The sequence below is a fragment of the Cibotium barometz genome, chromosome 26 (genome assembly GCF_041138505.1).
Source record: "Cibotium barometz isolate CiBa-2024 chromosome 26, ASM4113850v1, whole genome shotgun sequence".
Lineage (NCBI taxonomy): Eukaryota > Viridiplantae > Streptophyta > Polypodiopsida > Cyatheales > Cibotiaceae > Cibotium > Cibotium barometz.
The window spans coordinates 12,664,256-12,686,177 of NC_141071.1; the positions used below are offsets into that span (position 1 = coordinate 12,664,256).

General features: G+C 41.2%; 1 protein-coding gene across 1 annotated transcript in view; it reads right to left on the minus strand.

The window, feature by feature from the left end:
- Nucleotides 1-9,901: 9,901 nt before the first annotated feature.
- The window catches only part of LOC147623678 (uncharacterized), a 119,786-nt gene continuing 107,765 nt past the window's right edge, over nt 9,902-21,922 (minus strand). Inside the window, exons 6-7 of the mRNA XM_086820266.1 lie at nt 13,278-13,516; nt 9,902-10,367 (exon numbers count right to left, since the gene is read on the minus strand). Coding sequence (XP_086676392.1) covers nt 10,121-10,367; nt 13,278-13,516 — 486 coding nt within the window. The 3' untranslated portion in view covers nt 9,902-10,120. The remainder of the gene's footprint in view (nt 10,368-13,277; nt 13,517-21,922) is intronic.

Below are 21,922 nucleotides of genomic sequence, written 5' to 3' on the forward strand. Positions count from 1 at the left end.
GATTTTCTTCTTCTTCTTCTTCTTCTTCTTCTTTTTTTGGGTTTATTTTTTCACCTACAAACTGAGCTAAAGGTCCCTAAAATCTGAGTGGGAGTACTTCGCATACTCCATCGGCATAATTTAAGGTCAGTCATGCGCAAGTAGAAACATTACTAAATCTAAGAAAGAATATGGCCTTAAAGTTCCCCTAAGTTGTACTTATTATTAGAAAGAAAATTTTACCTAGTCATAAGGTCTTTTAGTTCTATGAATGCATGTAATGATGTGTAAGAACAATTTCAAAGTTGAGAGTGAGTTAGGATACACATGAGCAAGTGGAAAAATCTGGTCCACATTGAGGTTGCACTTCCACTACAAGTTGTAAATCTGGATCTGGTCTACACAATTGCACCTCAATAACCTATAAATCAAACTCATCTAGAAATCTTATCGTTGTTGTCAGATAACCATAGTTTGTAAGCATGCTCTGATTTGATGTCACTAGGTTGATTTTTTTACCTCACTTAGGTTTGCTTCATATATATGTGTCCTCTGGTATACTAGGCAATGGTCTGAGTGCATCCTCACCATGATATGGCATGGGTACTATAGGTAAGTGATCCAAATAGCTACTGTGAGCTAAGCTATCTAGAAAATCACCCACCATGCTCCAGAAGGGACAAGGAGTCAGAAACATTATTGCAATAAATGACGACATTGAATCAATATGACCAAAACACCAAGATAAGTGAGGTCACCAAGTAGCAGATGATAGCAAGGTCAAGGTTATGATCAAGAAAAGAATGTACAGGAGGAGGCTATACAACCCACCACCAACTAAAGGACACGGTCAAGAAGAAGGATATGTTGAAGGAAAAGAAATACAAAACCAATGATATGAAGTATGAGAACATTAAGGACCCTAATGTAGAAAAATCTTGTAGGGCATCATTATTATCCATGATTATGCATGTGAAGCCCATGGACAAGTACAACCACATGGATTAACAGAAGGATGATTGGGCATACTATATCCACAAGGAAATAAACAAGTACCTCCAATCTCATCAAAGTAAGGTGGTGAATCCATATTTGCTTATACAAAGCTAGTTAGCCATGTCAATGGTATTCCACTGCCAAAATAGCACAAAAAATCCACCACCACTATGGAATAAGGATGCTATGTGGGAAGCACTACAAGCACCAGTTCTCTTATAAAACAAGCACACAACATATACTTGCCCAAGTATTCCACTCCCACTAGCACCATAAAAAGTTGCACCTTAAGTACACAACAGATACTTGTCTAGGTATTCCACTCCCAACAGCACTAGCAAAAAAATTTGCATCTCCAACACCATGGAATAAGGATGCACAGTAGGAAGCACTCTTATAAGCAAAATAAGCCCATAGGAGATACTTTCTTTTTTTTTCTACTGCATCCACATAAGATTCCTCTCCCCCAGCATCTTTTGAGATGTACAGGTGTAAGAACCTTCCCTTCAGTCTCTTGTAATCATTCCCCCCTTAGAAATGGAAAAAGATCTTGTTTTACCATGTTTTGGCCTTGAGAGAGAAAATATCTAGAGAGAGGTAATTCAAAATTGAAATATTTTTGGATACAAAAATTCTCCTAATGTCTAAGATGAATTCCCCTGAAACAGAAGTTCAAAATGAACTTTCCAATGTGCATTAGGAATTAATTGACTGTGTGTATAAGAGACCTTAGCCTAAGGGTCCACATTTTCAGAAATTTTTGGATTAAGGTCCAAATAAGGTCCCAAAGGGCCAATAGGATTAATCCAAGTGTTGGCATGAGATAAATACAATGAATAAAAGAAAATAACCCAAAAATGAGTAAATGCTCACATAAGATGAAGAGTTGATTGAGTGCATGGTTTATTAGTTTTAAAAACTAAGGTATATTAGTAAAAAAATGAGATATTTAGGTGAAATGATGCAATCAAGATATTTCATCTCTCCTCTCTCCTTGTGCAAACTAGATCAAAAAGGGAGACAAACTGATCCGAATCTTGTCCAAATTGGGTCAAACTAAAGCTGAGAAAACCTCTAGAACCCAGTTGGACTTGGTTAGTGGCCTCCCTCTCCTATAAATAGACTCTCATTCCTTTGTATTTTCATATTGGAGAATTACCATGCTAGTATTTTTCTCTAAATTAGTATATTTCTATTATCTCTCTAATTTCCCTCCTCTTAAGAGCTTTGGAGCTTCTCTCTCCTCCAACCTCTCTTGGAGATTACTCTCTCTCTCTTGGTGGCCAAGGACTTTCTTGGGGCTTCACTAAACCTCTTCTTTCTTGAAGATTACCCTTTTCCCTTGGTGATCAAGCCTCTTCCATGAGGGCTACACCATTTTTGCAAGGTAAAGAATCAAGCAAACCAAGGGTAAGCCTAAATAATGTTGTTTATGCTATCTTTTTAATGTTATTCTTCTTCCCAACATCCCTCATGCTTGGGAAGCATTTTATTACAAGCACAAAGTTTGCAGGACCATGAAAAAGATAGCTTGCAAGGGGCTGACTCAACCTTATGCAAGCCAAACATACATAGGTAGAAGAAAGACTTGCTTCCTATAAGAAAAGATTTCTAGAGATGAAAGCACAAGAGGGCACTCTAGGAGAATAGGTCAATAATCTCTGAAAAGATAGAGAGTTACTAAACAAAATCCATGCTCATTCCATAAGAAAATTGCAATACAAGATTAGAAAGGAAAAGATGTTGTAAAGAGACATCAAAGATGTGCTTACCCATCTGAAAGATCAAATGTAAGATGCTCATGAAGAGGCAATTTAGGGATCAAAACGAGGTACCCCAAGAAAAAGAACAAAGGCACGCATCCACCCAACAAGCCAAGACACAACAAACTAGCAATATGAAGAGTTATAGGCAGCTCATGCTACTTGAGAGCTCAATTTCTCAAGTCTACTGAAGAAATGGTTATACATCTAGAGCAGTAGCTAACACAAAAGAAAAAACCACCACAAGCAGCAGATGCCCACAAAATAATGGTTATACATCTAGAGCAGTAGCTAACACAAAAGAAAAAACCACCACAAGCAGCAGATGCCCACAAAATAATGGACTAGCTCATGAAGGAAGCATGCATTGTCAACAATAACTCCTACATACTCTATCCCTATTCTTTTCTTCACTAACTCACTCTCTTCTTCACAAATACTCTCTCTTCTCTTCAGCATAGCATTTACATTGTTGGAGGACCTATCCCTAGGTGATGTATAAGGCACAATACATAGAGGTATATTGATCTGATCCCACTATCATAATGTTTATATTCCATGTAGATCACTACCTCTTTGATACTACTACTAAATATTCTTACCCCCTTCATCCAATAGTTCTTAACTTTAGATCTTGGTGTAGAGTACTCCACCATATTGGATGATAGGGATGACTTCTTAGATCTTACTATTCTATGCAACCTTCCATCATACTAGGCTAGTATAGACTAGTTTCACAACACAAGGGGGGTTAGAGGCATATGACACACATGCATATCTTAAACTTTGTGAAATCTCTCTTCACCCTCCCCCCCCACATAGCATTCTTAAGTTGTACCAATACATTTGTAATCATCTAGATTCAATGCTTATTTCATCAATCAATGATTTTGCATTAGAGCATATAGCATATCTAGAATATCCTCCACATGTTAATTAGAGTGAGTGGGCTACCATAGAAACATTTTTTGAATCTCAAGAGGATGACGGGAAAGATTTAGATGATATGCCCCATTATACTAACTGCTCACACTAGAAACATTTTTTGAATCTAAAGAGTATCAGAAGGAAGATTCAAACGATATGCCCCATTATACTTACCCTATTAACTACCTCCTAACTAAAAAATTACTACCTTCTCACCCCACTCCTCCTCACTCACCAAGAAATGTTAATAAAACACATCAAACTAACACTTTTTTCTTCCTCCACATGATGAAGACTTTCCCACTAACCCACTAGACACTCGAAGGCTTACCAGCTAACCCACTAACCCACTAGACACTCGAAGGGTTACCAGCTCCAAAGCATATTGTTCTACACAAGTTGCTCCACAAAAGGTGCAAGATCTATGGCAAGAAGTCATGCACACTCTTCCATTAGAAGATTATAAGGCCATACCCAATCCACTACTCAAGCTAAAACTCATGATCAAGGCAAGTATAGAAACAACATGATCAAGGCATGAGAGTAGTAAAAAGTATCATGAAAAGACACTCTAAAAGTTATAACCTTTATGGAAAATTTGGCCATGACCAAGCACATTGAGTTAGCTCTTATGAGTTTTGGGTGTCCAAGTGTGAATAAGGGTAGTTATATATAAAGCATTTTCGCATAATGAAAGAGCCACTTATATATAAAGAACTTCTCATAAATAAAGGGATAGTTGTCTATACATCATAAAGAAAGAGCGAGTTCTATATAAATCATTTTTTGATTAGTGAAAGGACACAATCCTCCTTTTATATTTGCTCTTTTCTCTTCTCTTAAAAGAGAGAGTTGAGAGTAAGAGCTAGATTAATTCTTAGTACATGTTCTTATTATCTATGCTTGTATGAGAGAGTAGATAGTGAGAGTAGAATGAGTCCTTACAAGAGGTGAAGTAGCTTCATTGGTGACAGTTTGGAAAAGAAACCACTAGTCGAGTAGTTTAGATGGCTTTAAGAGACCCAAGCTCTAGGAAAAGGTAAGTTCCCTACATCCGTTTGTTGCTTGTTCTTGCTTTCTTTGAAAAAGAGTCCGAAAGGGCCATAACACCTTGCTCTCCTCCCCCCCCCCTTTTCTCCTTGCTTTCCTTACTTTATTTTATTACAATATTAAAAAACACCCCTTCCCTAATTTTTTCCTATTTTACTTCATTTTATTTGTTAATATTTTAAAAAAACCCTACTTTATTTTATTTTTTATTATTTTAAAAAGCCTTACTTTCTTTTATTTCTATTTATATAGTTATTTTTTAAAAGCCCCCAACTTTACTTTTTCAGCTTTTCCTTTTTTTTCCTAGTTCCCATTTTATCACCCCTTTCTTTATTTTTCCTTCTTTCTAATATTCTCTTTTATTGATTTATACATATCCACCTCTCTCTCTCTCTCTCTCTCTCTCTCTCTCTCTCTCTCTCTCTATACACACACACACACACACATATACATATATACATATATATGCAAATCACCAAGAAAATATGATTTTCCCCTTCCAAGAGATGAAAATAGAATGCCCTAATGCAACAAAAATGAAAAACAACCACCTACATACATCCAAGGCTCCAAAACCATATGTTTTTTGGAGTGTGATGTTCTAATCAACACCGAGCAATATTGGGTAATCCCAATAGCTTGTAATGGATGAACAGAGCTAAGCCCTAGGTTAGCCCCTTGCATAATGTTAGTTTATCACAAAGTTCGTATTCAAATGAGTTGGGCATTATATTCACTATTTTACTAAATATTTTATATTTGTTCAAGTACTCTATAAGTAGTGCCTTGGTTTTTTGGACATCAATTGTTACATTTGCATAATCATCTATATCATGTCTTGTATTGGTGTGTGGGGAGGGGGGATTCTATTTTCTACGATGCACGGGGGGTGCATGTGGGGAATTCCATTTTCTAAAGGAAATTCTCGCAAAGTACTTGCAAAGAATATGGTTTCTTACTTTCTTGGCTTCTAAAGATGGAAACAAGTCACTAGCTTTATTCGATGTGTAAGGCCCTTGTTTCATGTAACCAACACCAAAAAAGAAAATGTTCTTTTAGTAATGGCATTTATCCACATATAATGGTCTTTTTTAACAAAATTGGGAAAATAATCTTCCATGTGGACTAAGTAAGAATCCCTTGAAGTACAAAGGTAATCTACAAAAGATTATGAAACTGTAGCACACGACAATCATCCCAAAAGAAGCAATTTTTTCAACCAAGGGGACGACGTTAAAATGAGTTTGATTTGTTTTGATTCAAAATGGAAGCATCCACAAATTTGATTTCCACCATGATGATTACATCATTTTTGGTGTTAAAAAACATGGATGACCCCAACTTCACTCTCAAGAAGTTCAAGATAAAGGACATTTTCTCAATGTGTAAGCTATGAGACATTACCATTGGAATTGATAAAATGTTAGGAGTGACACTTAATTTGGATGATGCAAACCATTTAATTTTTCCAAACCTTGCTCTCATTTTAATTTAATTTAAAAGAGAAAGGGGTGTATTACTTAGTGATGCTATTGTCACTATTTGAAAAATCTAGCCGAGTGTCACTAAGTAATACTATTGCATTTCTTTTTATAGCAGGTGCACAAAGTTCTCTTTAATTCCACCATTCTCTCTCTCTCTCTCTCTCTCTCTCTCTCTCTCTCACATGCACAAACCATCAGTCCCACACCAAATTATCTAGGCGGAGTTTGTTGGTAGTCTCGATGGTAGTGCATGCACCCTTCCAGATAGTCACATACCTCCATCGCATTAGCTGCATGGATCCCCACAAGTACTCCATGGAGTCCTTGAGATATCTAGCACTTGAGGGCCACCCTAGAGTATGGTTTACTCAAAATTTCACTTGGTTCTCAATATATGGGCTTCGCATGGACAACCTCCCATCCCTTCAATATAGTTTGGACTCCCATTTTCTACACCTCCCATGAGGACACACCAATTGGGTTATATGCGGTTAGATCTTCTCGGCCTCTACACACCAAACAACCGGATTATCCGGTTAGATCTAACTAGGTTATCTGGTTAGATCTACTCAGCCTCTACACACACTGCACATGGACCACACCTTCAGAGCTCCCACCAAAGATGCACTTCTATAGATATCACTTCATTAGGCTCACTGAGGAGATGGATTGAGGTTGGGCTACCAAAGTGTTTACATTCCCATTGCCTAAGAGTGGAGACAAGGAGAGTTGAGCATGTCTTGAGATCCAAAGAGTTCAATGGGAGACCCAAGGGGGAGAGGATTTGCCAATTATGCCACATAGAGGTTGAGACAGAGAAGCATTACGCATGTCACTACTACCCAATATACTATGCGATATCCACGAGAGGTTTCACTATGTTCCATGAGGGTTTTGGCCCACTCTCCAAGATCAGTGACTTCTCAAACAACCGTTGCCTAGGTCTCTTCCTACTTGAGATGTGCTAGCATAGGAACACTTTCTTGAGAGAGCTTTTGACCCATCTTCCACAACCCCTACCTCGCCACACAATCATTGGAGCTTCGAAACCAAGAGGAGGAGGACACCCATACAATGGATCTGATGGACCCACCTCGGTCTACTACGGACCGACCTTGCTCGAGAAGTTACCTCGGATTGGGCCTCCGCATTCTAGCGTGCTCGATGCCCTTGGCACCCTTATTAGCTATACAAATCCAAAGCATGCTCCATCACCATCAAGCTATTTTTTCACATGATGTAGGGAGACCTTTCGGCCATACCCATTAGCCCCATGCTTAAAATATTGGAAAGTGATATACCATCTATTGGGGGTTGATGCTTCTCTCATGTTTCATGTTTCATGATTCATGTTTGTTTCATGTTTCATGTTCGATGAGATTTCCATCATGGACAGTTTTGTATATCAAGTGATAGTTTTGATGCTCCTCTCATGTTTCATGTTCCTTATATTCCTCGATACTCCTCTCATGTTTCATGTTCCTCGATGAGATTTCCATCGAGGACAATTATGCATTTCAAGTGAGATAGGTTTGATTTGTTCTATTTTATTTTTGTTCCATGATAATATATTTCCATGGACAAGAGTATTCATGCGACCTTTGGGTTCTTCACATCATGTGTGTACACAATCATATGGTCACTAATACTCGTGGAGATCCAATCAAGCACCTTATATGCTCTCTCTTCCCATGCCTTATGTTCATTCCACTCAGATGCCTGCTTAATCAGATCCTTGTTATCACCTGTAATCAAATCCCACATTCCTTTGCCCATAAGGAAGTTCTACATTCAAAACTTTGAAGCTTGAAAATTATTCTTATTAAGCTTCTCACAAGTAATTTGGGACAAGCTAGAGTCTCCCATGGTTGCCAAACGCTTGAAGTACCTATAATATATAGTCGAATACAAGACTACCTTCTTGAGCTCACTTTAAGTGAGTCCCCACACCAAAATACCTTTGCAAATCAAGTCCAAAATACTCTTTCAAAGTATCATTTTGGCTTGATAGGCCCTTGGGTCTTTAGCAAACACTTAATATATCTTTCTTCTTCTTCTTCTTCTTCTTCGTCTTCTCTCTCTCTCTCTCTCTCTCACACACACACACACACACATGCTTGTGCATGCAATCATGCACTTTTACTTCCAAACTTTACAAAAAAAAAAGTAATTCACTTGGTGCTTACATTGTCCCTATAGTTGGTACTTATCTCTAATCTCATTGTTTCCAAGGAATTCAACACATCACAAAAGTACAAGAAGTTCTCTAACTTGCTATGTGATTAATATCTAACTAGTGTTTGATGTGTTTTTTAATCTATATTAACTCACTTAACAAGACATTATAAAAAAACATATATAGATGCAATTTAAAGTTGTGAATGAAGTGTAACAAATATGTCAAGTTTACACAAGTATGTATAAGAGTATAAAAGATCACTTGCCTCCCTTTCCCAAATGTCATCTCTTATACTGCATCATGTGCAAACTTAAGTGATCTTCACTTGTTTCCTAAAGGTAGGCCATAAGCTTTTGAGAGACCACCATGTTCCAAGCAACCTTTTTTCCCTTTACTTTTGCTTGCATTAAAATTTAACATAGAGGTTTCAAAAATACTTACCAACATAACTTACAACGAAATGTAATAAATTACCTTAGCGACACCAAAATGCAATGCGTTGAGAACACTTGTTTAACTAACCATGTAGAGTACCAACTCCAATTCAATTGCAAGCATTATTTCTCTATTTATACTACCCAAGGTCGCACATTCACTACATTGTTACACCATAAGGAGTCACTAAAATGACATGCAAGTTCAATAAAGAGGATTTATTTTCTTGTTCACTTTAAAAAGTGAGAACATCCATTAAAAAGAACTCTTACCTTCTCAAAATATTACAAATTATTGGATTCCATTTCTAGTTCAACAGAAGAGGATTTATTGTCTTGTTTTTTGCATTAGCCCTTGAACGCGCACGTTGTACGGATTTCATAGTAACTCCTCCCAAGTTTTACACATTGCTCCTACATCACTAACTCCTCCCAAGATTTACACATTACTCCTACATCAATATTAACACCATGGAAACCTTTATCTAATGGAGGTGACCATCAAAATTTTGAGAAGAGAGTTACATATTTGGCTAGGAGACTTCAAAGTCTTAGTTTAAAAACCATTAGAGGTTACTTACATACATACATACATATATGTATGTATCTGTGTATGTCTGTGTGTGTGTGTGTGTGCACACACATATATGGGTAAATGCTAGAGCAATCATAGATAATACTGCCCTTGTTTTGGTATGTACTTTCACCATTGGCTACGTTCTCTTATTATTGTCTTGTAAAAAAATTATATCAAGATAAACCTATGTTGAGTTTTATATGAAGATTATAGAGAATCCTTGGCCATTGATTGTGTCGAGCGTGGATTAATTTGGCACAATTGACATTGAGAGCGCAGGTGAGACCCTAGATAATGCCCCCACACAATGATCATACCATGGGCAGTACCTGATATGAGCCATGCCACTTTTTTGTGTTCAGATGGTTATCTTGTCCCTTCACATGATCACTATTGTGTATGTAGCTAGTTGTTTCCTTTTCCTTTAATACACTCACCTTATGAAACTATTGTAACTCATCTTGTAGACTCTCTCTCTCTCTCTCTCTCTCTCTCTCACAGCCCCACATCTCTTGTGATGCACAGAAATAAGGACACATTGGCATCTAAATTTCTATAATTTTCGTATGATTTGTACCTTGGCCATGATCCAATACACCAGTTAATGCTGCTTTTGTAAAAAAGCAGACCCAAAAAGGAGTGCAAAAACAACTATTCATGTGAGTATACTGTCTAAAAAAAAACGATTGCAGACGTAACAGCAAACGATTGAAACCACTTGAGAATCATGTTCACTGCTGGCGCCTGGCCAACACGTCCCCTAATTCCCGTTTCATAAATATCAAATTGCGATAATCCTGCACTTGATAATGCAGCTTCTTAATATGCTGCTCAAGTTGACTAAAAATATTGCTTTTAAGTTGCCCCACATGCTGCAGGTCCTGCGGTCGGAGACTACTGTCTGGGCCTTTCCCAAAAAAGAATCTTGGTGCCAGAGAAACCTTCAGTTTCCCTTCACCCAGTGTAACTTTCCTCAACCTGTAGATACAGCAAGAGAGAGTTGAGAGACGGATGGATAGCATTTCTTACAAAGCATGGAGGAATAAGACAGCACTGACTCACACATGCTCAGGATATATAACAAGCTAATACTTCCTTAGTACCTGTTTACATTTGTTATCTTCATACTCCCTCTCAACGATCATTTATTTCTATGACGATTGTGTTTGTCCCACATGCATGCGAGATAAAGTCATATTGAACATGACATGCTGGCATGGCTGTTGGGCGGCCCATTCAGCCACTTCCTGTATGGTATGAGAGTTCACAACATCTCACCTTGTTTGAAGCAAGGAGGATGTTGTCAGCATCGTCAGCCTCCTCCCACCCACTTCTTTTCAGGGGGTGGATGACAGGACTGGGGACAGTAAGCCTCGGGTACATTACAGTCCCAGACAGCCAGTCACCAATATGCCCCCCATACATCCGCATGTGTGGTGGAGCCCCCACACATCCACGGAAAGTGGTGGGGATTGGTGTTGCTTGACGGACCTGTCAAGCAACACCAGCCTCCACCGCACACATGGACATGTGGGGGGCATACTGGTGGCTGGCAACCTGGGACTGTTATGTACATGAGGCTAACCCGAGGGTTAGATTGGTAACCTAGATATTAGATTGGCTAATCTGTGGGTTAGGGGGGCCAAAAGATTAGAAAGCAAGTTGATTATAGTGGCAAGTTAATAATCCCATAAGGACAGCTTTTATTAGCAAAAGCTATATAAGTGAGTGTCATGTGATGAGTGGATTGTTGTTATTGTTATGATATGTGACAAGATGGTATGTGCCTAGACTATGAATGCAATCCACTCTCGATTGTCCATCCATCCTTCAGGCAGACAGACCACCGTTGGCATGACCGTTTGGGATGCTAGGGCTGACTAGTGTGAGTCTGCTTGGATGAAGCCTTAGCTTCTTTGCTTGGGCGAGACCCTGTGTTGTACCAAATCTATGATGGGGTGGTGAGATCGCTTGCAGAACCCTAATCTGGATTAATCTTGTGTTTGTCCTGTGTTTAGGTGATCTTGGAAGGATTTTGCCGCGAGAATCCCACCCATGATGAATGGAGCATGACTTTCTCTGTTCTTCTTTTGAAATTGTTTCGCGTGATACACCTACTTCCCTGAATCTCGATCGAGAGGAATTGATGCATATTGAGATTAGAAGGTAAGATGTACTCACTTTTTCTTTCGAAAAACATACATTAAAATTAAAACTTTTCCCTTTCAAGTTTTGTTATGTGATAAACATGGCCTTGAAGAGATAGTGAATGTATTTTTAACATTCATCGAAGAAGCACCCCCCTTGAAAAAAAGTAAACCCTTGGCTTTTGTGCAAATTTGAGTTTTCCTCTTCTTATTTTAGGGAAAAAAGCACGCTTTGAAAAAGCATGGTGGAAAGTTAATTTTAGCACCTAGAAAAGCGTGCCTTGAAAATGCATTGGACAAGTGTTACTATTAGCTTGCGTGCGGGGCCAAACTAGAACTTTAGCTTACTTTGGCTAGAATAAAAAAAGCAGGCACAGAGAAAATTTGCTTTTCAGATGCTTTCCCTTCTCTCGAGACCAAAGTCCTCTTTCCCATTGATTGTTGTGATTAGGAGACTTGTGACGCTTTGGTATGTGAACCAGTCCTCTATCTCTTGTTCTCCCATTATAGGGCTACTTGACGCGAGTTTCTTTCAGCTTTCTATGCCGAGAACTTTTTAGGTTATCTGCTTAATTCCTCTCTTTACCTACTGACTCTTTTCCCGACACTGAGCATCGCATCGACCTATTGGGCCATAGGGATTACGGGAAGTTTGAGTTGAGTATGGAGATGCAATGTCTGCATGAACGAGTGGAACTTGTGCAGTGTGTTATCCAAATTCCTAGCAGTAAAACCTTGGATCTAGAGTACTCTTTTTATCCCTTATTTGTTTGGGGATATTAAAAGATAGAGAAAACAAGAGTCTGTTTACTCTTAGTTGACCAGGTGTGGCAACGCACTTTGCATTCCATCTGTTATTTCATACTTGGAAGATCAAGAAGGTGATAGGTTTCCTCAAAGGAAAGAGCCTCGACCTAAAGAAAAGGACCTGAAACCTGTGACTTAGACAGATTTTGAGAGACTCTTTCAAACTCGAGCTATGCAAGGTGCAGATGAGTTTGGTGTTTTCAGTAAACTCTCACACTTAGAGATGCAGAATGTATCTTCTGACACGCTTGTGCAGAAACTCTGCGTAGAAACCACATACGTGTGAATTCTTTGATCGTAGCCTACATGGTATTTACCACATGATGAGGATATCAGGGAACCGTAGCTTGCATGTGGATGTATCCACTTTGCTAAAATATTGCAAGAGACTTTTGCTAGCATGATTATCTCAAAGATTCCCTCTGAACACCACAATTGAAATGGAATCCAAGGATAAACCTCGGTTTAGTCTTGAAAAGGTCTTCCATAACCTTGATAGACACCAATCTGACAACCATTAACGAAGAAGTTCGTCACAATTAATAAATCAGATGCAATCAAAGTGTGTCATAATCAGTTCTATCCTATGGCAAGGTTTAAAGATAAAGCGGTGTAGGTGACAAATGTTAAGGGTGATTTTCCGTAGTTTCTATTACAGCCAATGAAGGGTTGCCAAGTTACAATTTTTCTGGCTAGTTTGAAACTCTAGTAGCACCGATGTGGCCTTCAGTTAGGCGGAGAGCCACGTTTTTTAAAGGGGCTGGCCTATTATTGCCCCCCTTACCCTATATTTATATGCAATAAAGCATGAATGTAAATACTTTACGAGGTATTCTTGCAAACTCCTCTTAACTTGTACACAAAGACCTACTAGACACTTTGTAAATCCTACAACAAAATAACTTCACAAAAATGATGTATGTGGGAGGTGTACCTGTCAAGAATGCTATTCATTTCCACGTTATCTTTGACGTTGAAATACACATCCACAATACCGCCTCTCCTCGCCTCTAATCCAATCACATTTGCAATCTCCTCACAAGCAGCCCTTAATTTGCCATTTGTGACTTGTGATAAGTTTGATATGCGAACCACAGTTGTTAAGGGGCTAGCTTGTTTTCCCACATGATACCCATTGCCTTCATGCATAGCATTCCTTGACGCTAATTCATTCTATAAAAGTGGAAGTATGACATCAGTCTCTATTCGAATACACCTTCATTCAATTTGAATATATCCAATTTGGCATTTATTGAACAACAAAAAACAAACAAGGAAAACATTACAACAAGTTCTGAAAAGAATACAAGGACATTCAGAAAAAAAAATGCAAATTTATGAAAATTCAAAGTTCCATTAATAGAGTAACTTCTAAAACAAGAAACTTACCGAGTTATGATTTCAATCAAGAAAATTAGTTTATAAAAAATAGGAGAGAGAGATAAAGAGAGATTATTAATGTCTACAAGAGACCCAATGGGTCTATGAGACCAACATGTGTTGCAAAAGTTACATGTGCAAACCATGAACATGGAAACTAAAAGTACTAAAAAGGAGACCCGCATACTTCGTGGGCCTCCCATGTACATGTGGTACTGAAAATCCCTGAGCAAGATAGCCAAAGATACTCGGGAAATGTGCCTTGGATCTCCTCATCCAATGATAGTACCACCCTCCTCCATAATCAAACATAGAGCTGCAATTGGTTTCCCTGTCCATGGAGTGGCCTCTCCATGGCAGTGGAGTATGCCTCGGATTTGCAGCTGCTGATGGGAAGAAGGCCTCAATCCCGGATGTGCGGGCATGTGGCGCAAAGGAGGAATTGTAGGGCCAAAGGATCCTGCCACCAGGTGGGCTGTAGTCTCTAACCTGTATGATCCCTCACACCCTGTGAAGCCTGGATGGTACTCTCTGGCATTGACGAATGCAAAGCCAGGCAACTCTGGTCCTCATAATGCATAACCGGTGAAAAAGGACCAATGAAACCTCCCCCGAATCTCATAGTAAGATGGGCATCTGAAAATGTAATGATCTTCCGTCTCAACCTCCCATGGCGTGCATACCCTGCATATCTGCGCCTCAGAAGGGGTGCAATCTGCTCTACCAGATGACACTCAAAGTTGGCCAATGGCGACCTGCATGGCATCTGACATGTACCCCTGAAGCTAGCCAGGGCTCACAAAAATTAATCCTCTAAAACTCAAAAAAAAAACTCTGTAGAACAAGAATTATGTAGTAAGCTCTAGTGGAGACACCCATGTGCGGCTCGTGTGCAGCCCTGTCAAATCAAGCCGGATAAGGCTGCTGATTCCCTGCTCTGAGAGATCAAGAAATGGTGAATAAAGACTCTACTCGAAGGGGGGGAGGGTGGTCCATCTGAAGGGCATGTCTGTCAACCCAATTAACCACCTGAAAATACCAAGACCTGCTCTCCCTCTCTCGGGTACGCTGCATGGAGGACTCAAGAGCCAAGTGCAGGAGATGATCTGCAGCCATTGGATTTACTGCTGTATGTAACTGATGGTCTGAAAGAGTGCATGTATGTACTATGACGAGAAGGGATGCACCAAATGTCACCACTTCTCTGGCAGACGTCTGAAATGATGTCATGATTGAATACATGTGGAAGGGCTCCATGGAAGGATTGGTATCTTGGTGTGAGTTCCTGGCATGATTTATGGACTCATGGAAGGGTGGTTACCCTGGTGAGTAACTCATGGAAGGGTGGTTACCCTAGTGAGTACTTTTGGGTCCTGTGTGGACGGCGCTTGTGAACGGGCTAGTTGGATGTACAAGATGTAAGTTGGGAGATTTCATCCACTATGTTTGTGCACCAGCATATGTATGTGAGTTGCACATGCATGGATGACTTGTTTTTGATGCCTGGACATTGCTTGGTATTTTGCCTGTGAATGTCCACGAGCACCGGGGACGCCTGGACGACCCGTGGATACGCGTGTGCACACCTGTTTGGGACTCATATGGTTTCCTTGTGTGTTTTGCAGGTGGTAAGTGTGCACACTTAACCCAATTTATTCATTATTTCATGTTACTAAGGTTTATTGGGTGCAGGGTTCACATTCACTTGAAGTGTGGGCGGACACACTTATAATTTTATAAGTGAGTTCACATCAGGCCGGACTATTTTTAATTAACCAAGGCACCCAGGTACTCCCAAATAGCTCCACGAGTTGCTATTCTGGGTGTGGGAGGGCCAAAGTGGGCAAGCCCTGACTTGTAGAGCACTCATCTGGAAGTCGTGGGCTGTTAGGAGCTGTTTGGACAGGAAAAACAGCAAGTTTACTCATATGCATGAGCTACAAGTGGAGTACATGCCAAGAGCAAGAGTCCCAGGGCTGGCTGGCTGCTATCTCTCTCTCTACAGGGCTGCAGGCTGTTAGATTTGGTTCCAGAAGCTTGCACATGGCTGTTGGGACTGTTTTTGTGCTTCTCTGCTGAGAACAGGGCTTGGACGGAGTGAACAAAGCCGCAATAGGAGCTCGCCGACCGTTATAAGGGCCATTACTGGCTGTTTTATCAGGTTTGCAGGAGGTTTCTGTGACGAAACTTGAGCAAACATGTCCCTAGACAAGTACCAGGCCTGGGGATGTGATCTGATGGAACCTCTGGGTGGTCAGTGAGCCAAAACCATGGCTGGTTACTGTTTTGCAGGTTTGTTAGAGGGTTGGTGACCGCTCTATCAAAGTATAGGAGTGGTTGGTGATCACTCTACCTTGGTTGGTGACCGAGGGTATTTCTACAGGAGCGGTTGGTGATCACTCAACCTTGGTTGGTGACCGAGGGTGTTGCAACAGGACGTGACCGCTCGACCTTGGTTGGTAACCGAGTTGCAGGTAATGTGTTTACCTATGTTTTCACAGTTGGATAAATTTGGTGTCGGCTGGATGAGTGTGTACTCTCCGGGCACCCACATCTTGTACATATAAATACTTATGTTGGTAATAAAGATACCTCGGGGGGGGGGGGGGGGGGGGGGGGGGGGGGGGGGGGGGGGGGCTGGCCCAACTTCAGCCCCTAGTGCTGTCATGTGCAAGTTGGTTTATGTTTGCAGGATGTATATGTTCATGTAATGTTTCACAATGATGGTAATCATGTATATGCCAGGAATGGTTGATGTATGTATGCTGTTTTGGTAGTGAATTTGTTCCGTATACACGTGCCCATGTGTGACACCAAACTCAGCTAAGATGATTGCATGCAGCTTACTCCGGATCATGCGTGACAGCTGAAACTCGCGGCGGGTGCCCAGGGGACTAGGGCCTTTGACACACTTGTTGATACCATCAATGCATATTAAAACATTTAAACATGGCCACAGCCTTAACACATATCCATCATCACTTTGCATAAAACATAAAGCTGGACAAAACATCCACAAATGTTGAAAATGGAGCTTGCACGTGTGACACCGCATAGAGGCCGGAATGGGCCGACCCCCCCCCTTGGAGTATTTTATTACCCAAGGAGAATAATATCATGTACAAGCTTTGAGGGCCTTACTCTCCCCACGGGAGATGCCGGATTATCCATATACAAATGCCATAACACAGCCCAACACAAGGCAACTGAGCCGGAACATAGGCTGTAGAAATGCCGAGCCAACAATATAATCCATATACCTCCGTGTGGGTACTGATTCTTCCCCAAAAACCACGGGTCTTCATGCAATAGAAAGGGTACAGCAAGTACAACTCTCCATTCAGCCGGTACAGCAGGTACAATGGCTGGTACAGCCGGTATAGTGGCTGGTACAGCAGGTACAGTAGCTGGTACAACCGGTACGGTGGCTGGTACAGTTGGTACAGCAAGTACAGAAGCTGGTACAGCAAGTACAGTGGCTGGTACAGTCGGTATGGTGGCTGGTACAGCAGGTACAGCAAGTACAAAAGTTGGTACAACAAGTATAGTGGCTGGTATAGCAGGTACAGCAAGTACAAAAGTTGGTACAACAAGTACAGTGGCTGGTACAGCCGGTACGGTGGCTGGTACAGCAGGTACAACAAGTACAAATGCTGGTACAACACATACAATGGCTAGAAATCATAATAAATGATTGAATACCCTTGCCTTCAGTCTTTCTTCGCGATGGAAGCCTCCAAAACAGTCCCCAACAGCCGGTATTCTTCATGGGCAGCCTTCAAGAGAGAGAGAAAGAGAGTAGCCATCATTAGGGAAGCCTTCAACGGTGGTAGAGGCTAGTGTGCAGCAAGAGAGCCTCCATTAATGAAGAGAGAGGGCTCCAATTTATAGATTTGGGCCTCCCATGAGCTAAAATGGCAAGAGAAGGCTACGATGACAAGTGGAGAGCCACACAATAGCTGAAGTGACAAGTGTGAGGCCACTTGTCTCACTTTGGTCCACTTTCTTGCCACATGTCCCAATCTAAGAGATGGGTCCTTCCATAATCTTTACCTCTAAAAATATCCCAACTAGTAGACATTCTGTCATAGGCACTTTGCCAACTCTTGGTATCTGCTCAATTCCAGATGTAATGACGCGAACAGAATTTCCATCAGAGTCGGGCCAAAAATAGCAACTCTCCTAAATTTTAGGAGTGTGGTCCTTTGTATTCTAGGATAATCCCCCATTCCCAAAGCTTGTACTTTCCAAATATTTAAACATCCTGGAGTCCACCAGACCCCTTTCAGACTGGGAAATGTCTAGGCTGGTGACATCCTCCCCAGCTTCTTAAAAGTTGTCCGCAACTTTAAGCTTCAAGCCATATATTCAAGATATAATCATGTCCCATCGATTGGGCGAGACGAGACAGTCTCAAAAATCCAATATAACTGAAGAATCCATGTCCCAAAGAAATGGGCGAGACTAAATAAGTCTCCATAATACCAATATTAAAATCATGTCCCAAGATAAATGGGCGAAACAAAAACAGTCCCATAAGTCCAGATATCATAATCATGTCCCAAGATAAATGGGCGAGACAAATCAGTCCCATAAGTCCAGATATCATAATCCATGTCCCAAGTAAATGGGCGAGACAAAATAAGTCTCCTGCCAACAAGACATCGGTCCACATGACCCTTGGCATAGACATAAGTCCCGTCATGTCCACTTTACCACTTGCACTCCGTGTTGGTACTCTGACCACACACCTTGGATGAGAGGTGGGCTTACAAGAGACACACAATGAGCCGGAACGGCCGACCCCTCCCTTGAGTAAATTGTATTACTATTGGAGAAATTCAATACATAGCTTCACGGGCATCCATTGCCAAATCCTCCATGCCAATGCATATGAAATTCAGCATTTAGAAAACAATGGTATGTCGATGTAGATCACCAAGGAGCTGCCTTGACGCCCGGCCCGACTTCAGTGCCCATATTCTCTACCATTGGCTCTATGTTCTACCAAGCAAGGTAGCAACATCTTGAAGAGCACTTAGGACAAGAGAAATACTACACAGGGCGGCTAAACAAGGAGTCCTGAAAACAATCACTCCCAGGCATAGATAACCTGGTGTTCCATACGCATTTCTGCTACACATAGTTTATAGGTATTTCGGCCACCAACTCACACTACCCTCTCAAGTGCCCATGTTCCCTTCCATCTGCTCTCTATTGTTCCAACCACACATGGTAGAAACAATCTTCAAGAGAGCACGTAGGACAAGAGAACACTACACAGGGTATGTTGTGCTTGTCACTACCCTTTGAAGTGCCCATGTTCCCTTCCATCTACTCTCTATTGTTCCACCCTCACATGGTAGAAACAATCTTCAAGAGAGCACGTAGGACAAGAGAACACTACACAGGGTATGTGAATCATGAGTTCCATAAGTCCAATGCAATCCCAAATAAAGGGAGCCAAAAAGAATAATCCATCCCAGTAAAAGGGAGCCATAAACATAATCCATAAACCTGAGGATGGATCCAAATTCCTAGAAAAGAAGTCCAGGAATCCATACACCTGTATACCATAATCCTTGTATACCATAACTCTTACCACATACTCCGTGCTAACCACACACCTTGGAGTAGAGGTGGACTTTATCCATAAAAGCATCATATCCATGAGATATCCAAAGATTTCTTCTCTATAAACTCGGACAGATTCGTCCATAAAAATTGCTTGTGAAGCCCAATATCTATATAAATCTCGTCCAAGAAAGAAATCTCCATAGATATATTTCATCCCAATAAAGGGAGCCATGAAAAGAATTCATCCCATTAAAGGGAGCCATAAACAATGTTTCCCTGAAACCATCTCAACGCAAACAACAACACCTTTCTCCTTGCATAGCTATACAAGGGTTAGTGAACATCAAAAACACTTCATAGTAAATAGCCAAAGCACCAACTTTGCAAACTCAAAGTATACTTAGCTTTTCTTTGCCAGGTTGGTCATGAAGCCAAAAGAAATATCTCCTCACCATATCCTTAAGATATCCCGAGATATATCTCCATATAGCTTGCCTTTAAGCTTGATAATATAATCCGCAATATCCATATGGAAAGAGTGCTAAACGTGTGCACATAAAGCCAACTCCATACTTCCAAGATAAATTTTGTGAATTCATAAATCCTTAGATCAACAAGCTGTCTACTGCTCATGCTCTTGCTTCATAAGCTATGAAGCGGCTAGCCATGCTTAACAGCAATGATGGTAAGTGTGGTCCCCACTTGAGATCTTTTCTCTTCCTTATTGATAGAAGGAAGCCTCCGCTTCCAAGAAGCCTATGCTCTGATACCAATGAAACTCGCAGCGGCCGTGCCCGGGGGACTAGGGCCTTTGACACACTTGTTGATACCATCAATGCATATTAAAACATTTAAACATGGCCACAGCCTTAACACATATCCATCATCACTTTGCATAAAACATAAAGCTGGACAAAACATCCACAAATGTTGAAAATGGAGCTTGCACGTGTGACACCGCATAGAGGCCGGAATGGGCCGACCCCCCCCCTTGGAGTATTTTATTACCCAAGGAGAATAATATCATGTACAAGCTTTGAGGGCCTTACTCTCCCCACGGGAGATGCCGGATTATCCATATACAAATGCCATAACACAGCCCAACACAAGGCAACTGAGCCGGAACATAGGCTGTAGAAATGCCGAGCCAACAATATAATCCATATACCTCCGTGTGGGTACTGATTCTTCCCCAAAAACCACGGGTCTTCATGCAATAGAAAGGGTACAGCAAGTACAACTCTCCATTCAGCCGGTACAGCAGGTACAATGGCTGGTACAGCCGGTAAAGTGGCTGGTACAGCAGGTACAGTAGCTGGTACAACCGGTACGGTGGCTGGTACAGCTGGTACAGCAAGTACAGAAGCTGGTACAGCAAGTACAGTGGCTGGTACAGCAAGTATGGTGGCTGGTACAGCCGGTATGGTGGCTGGTACAGCAGGTACAGCAAGTACAAAAGTTGGTACAACAAGTATAGTGGTTGGTACAGCAGGTACAACAAGTACAAAAGTTGGTACAACAAGTACAGTGGCTGGTACAGCCAGTACGATGGCTGGTACAGCAGGTACAACAAGTACAAATGCTGGTACAACACATACAATGGCTAGAAATCATAATAAATGATTGAATACCCTTGCCTTCAGTCTTTCTTCGCGATGGAAGCCTCCAAAACAGTCCCCAACAGCCGGTATTCTTCATGGGCAGCCTTCAAGAGAGAGAGAAAGAGAGTAGCCATCATTAGGGAAGCCTTCAACGGTGGTAGAGGCTAGTGTGCAGCAAGAGAGCCTCCATTAATGAAGAGAGAGGGCTCCAATTTATAGATTTGGGCCTCCCATGAGCTAAAATGGCAAGAGAAGGCTACGATGACAAGTGGAGAGCCACACAATAGCTGAAGTGACAAGTGTGAGGCCACTTGTCTCACTTTGGTCCACTTTCTTGCCACATGTCCCAATCTAAGAGATGGGTCCTTCCATAATCTTTACCTCTAAAAATATCCCAACTAGTAGACATTCTGTCATAGGCACTTTGCCAACTCTTGGTATCTGCTCAATTCCAGATGTAATGACGCGAACAGAATTTCCATCAGAGTCGGGCCAAAAATAGCAACTCTCCTAAATTTTAGGAGTGTGGTCCTTTGTATTCTAGGATAATCCCCCATTCCCAAAGCTTGTACTTTCCAAATATTTAAACATCCTGGAGTCCACCAGACCCCTTTCAGACTGGGAAATGTCTAGGCTGGTGACAACAGCATCATCACCTGTAGTCTTTCTTTACTCCACCAATCTACCACTCCAAGATCTGGTCCTCAAACAGGGGCACCGTACATCGTTACGAACGTACAGTACATCTTTGGTGCGAGGCTTCTGGAAGTGGGCCTGGAAACACTCTCTTCAACCGTGCTAGGGATAAGAGAAAGAGAGAGAGATAGTTATATTGAATGTCTTCAAAAGACCCAATGTGTCTATGAGACTAAAAGTGGTACAAGAAAACCATGTGGTACTGGGCCAACTGTTGCTGCCATCATGTATCTGGAAAAAGCTAAAAATGGTCCACTGTGAGTTATGGCGTGTCCCACGGCTGGGCTCTACACTCTCTAAAGAGTGACTCTTGGTGCCTGCTGAG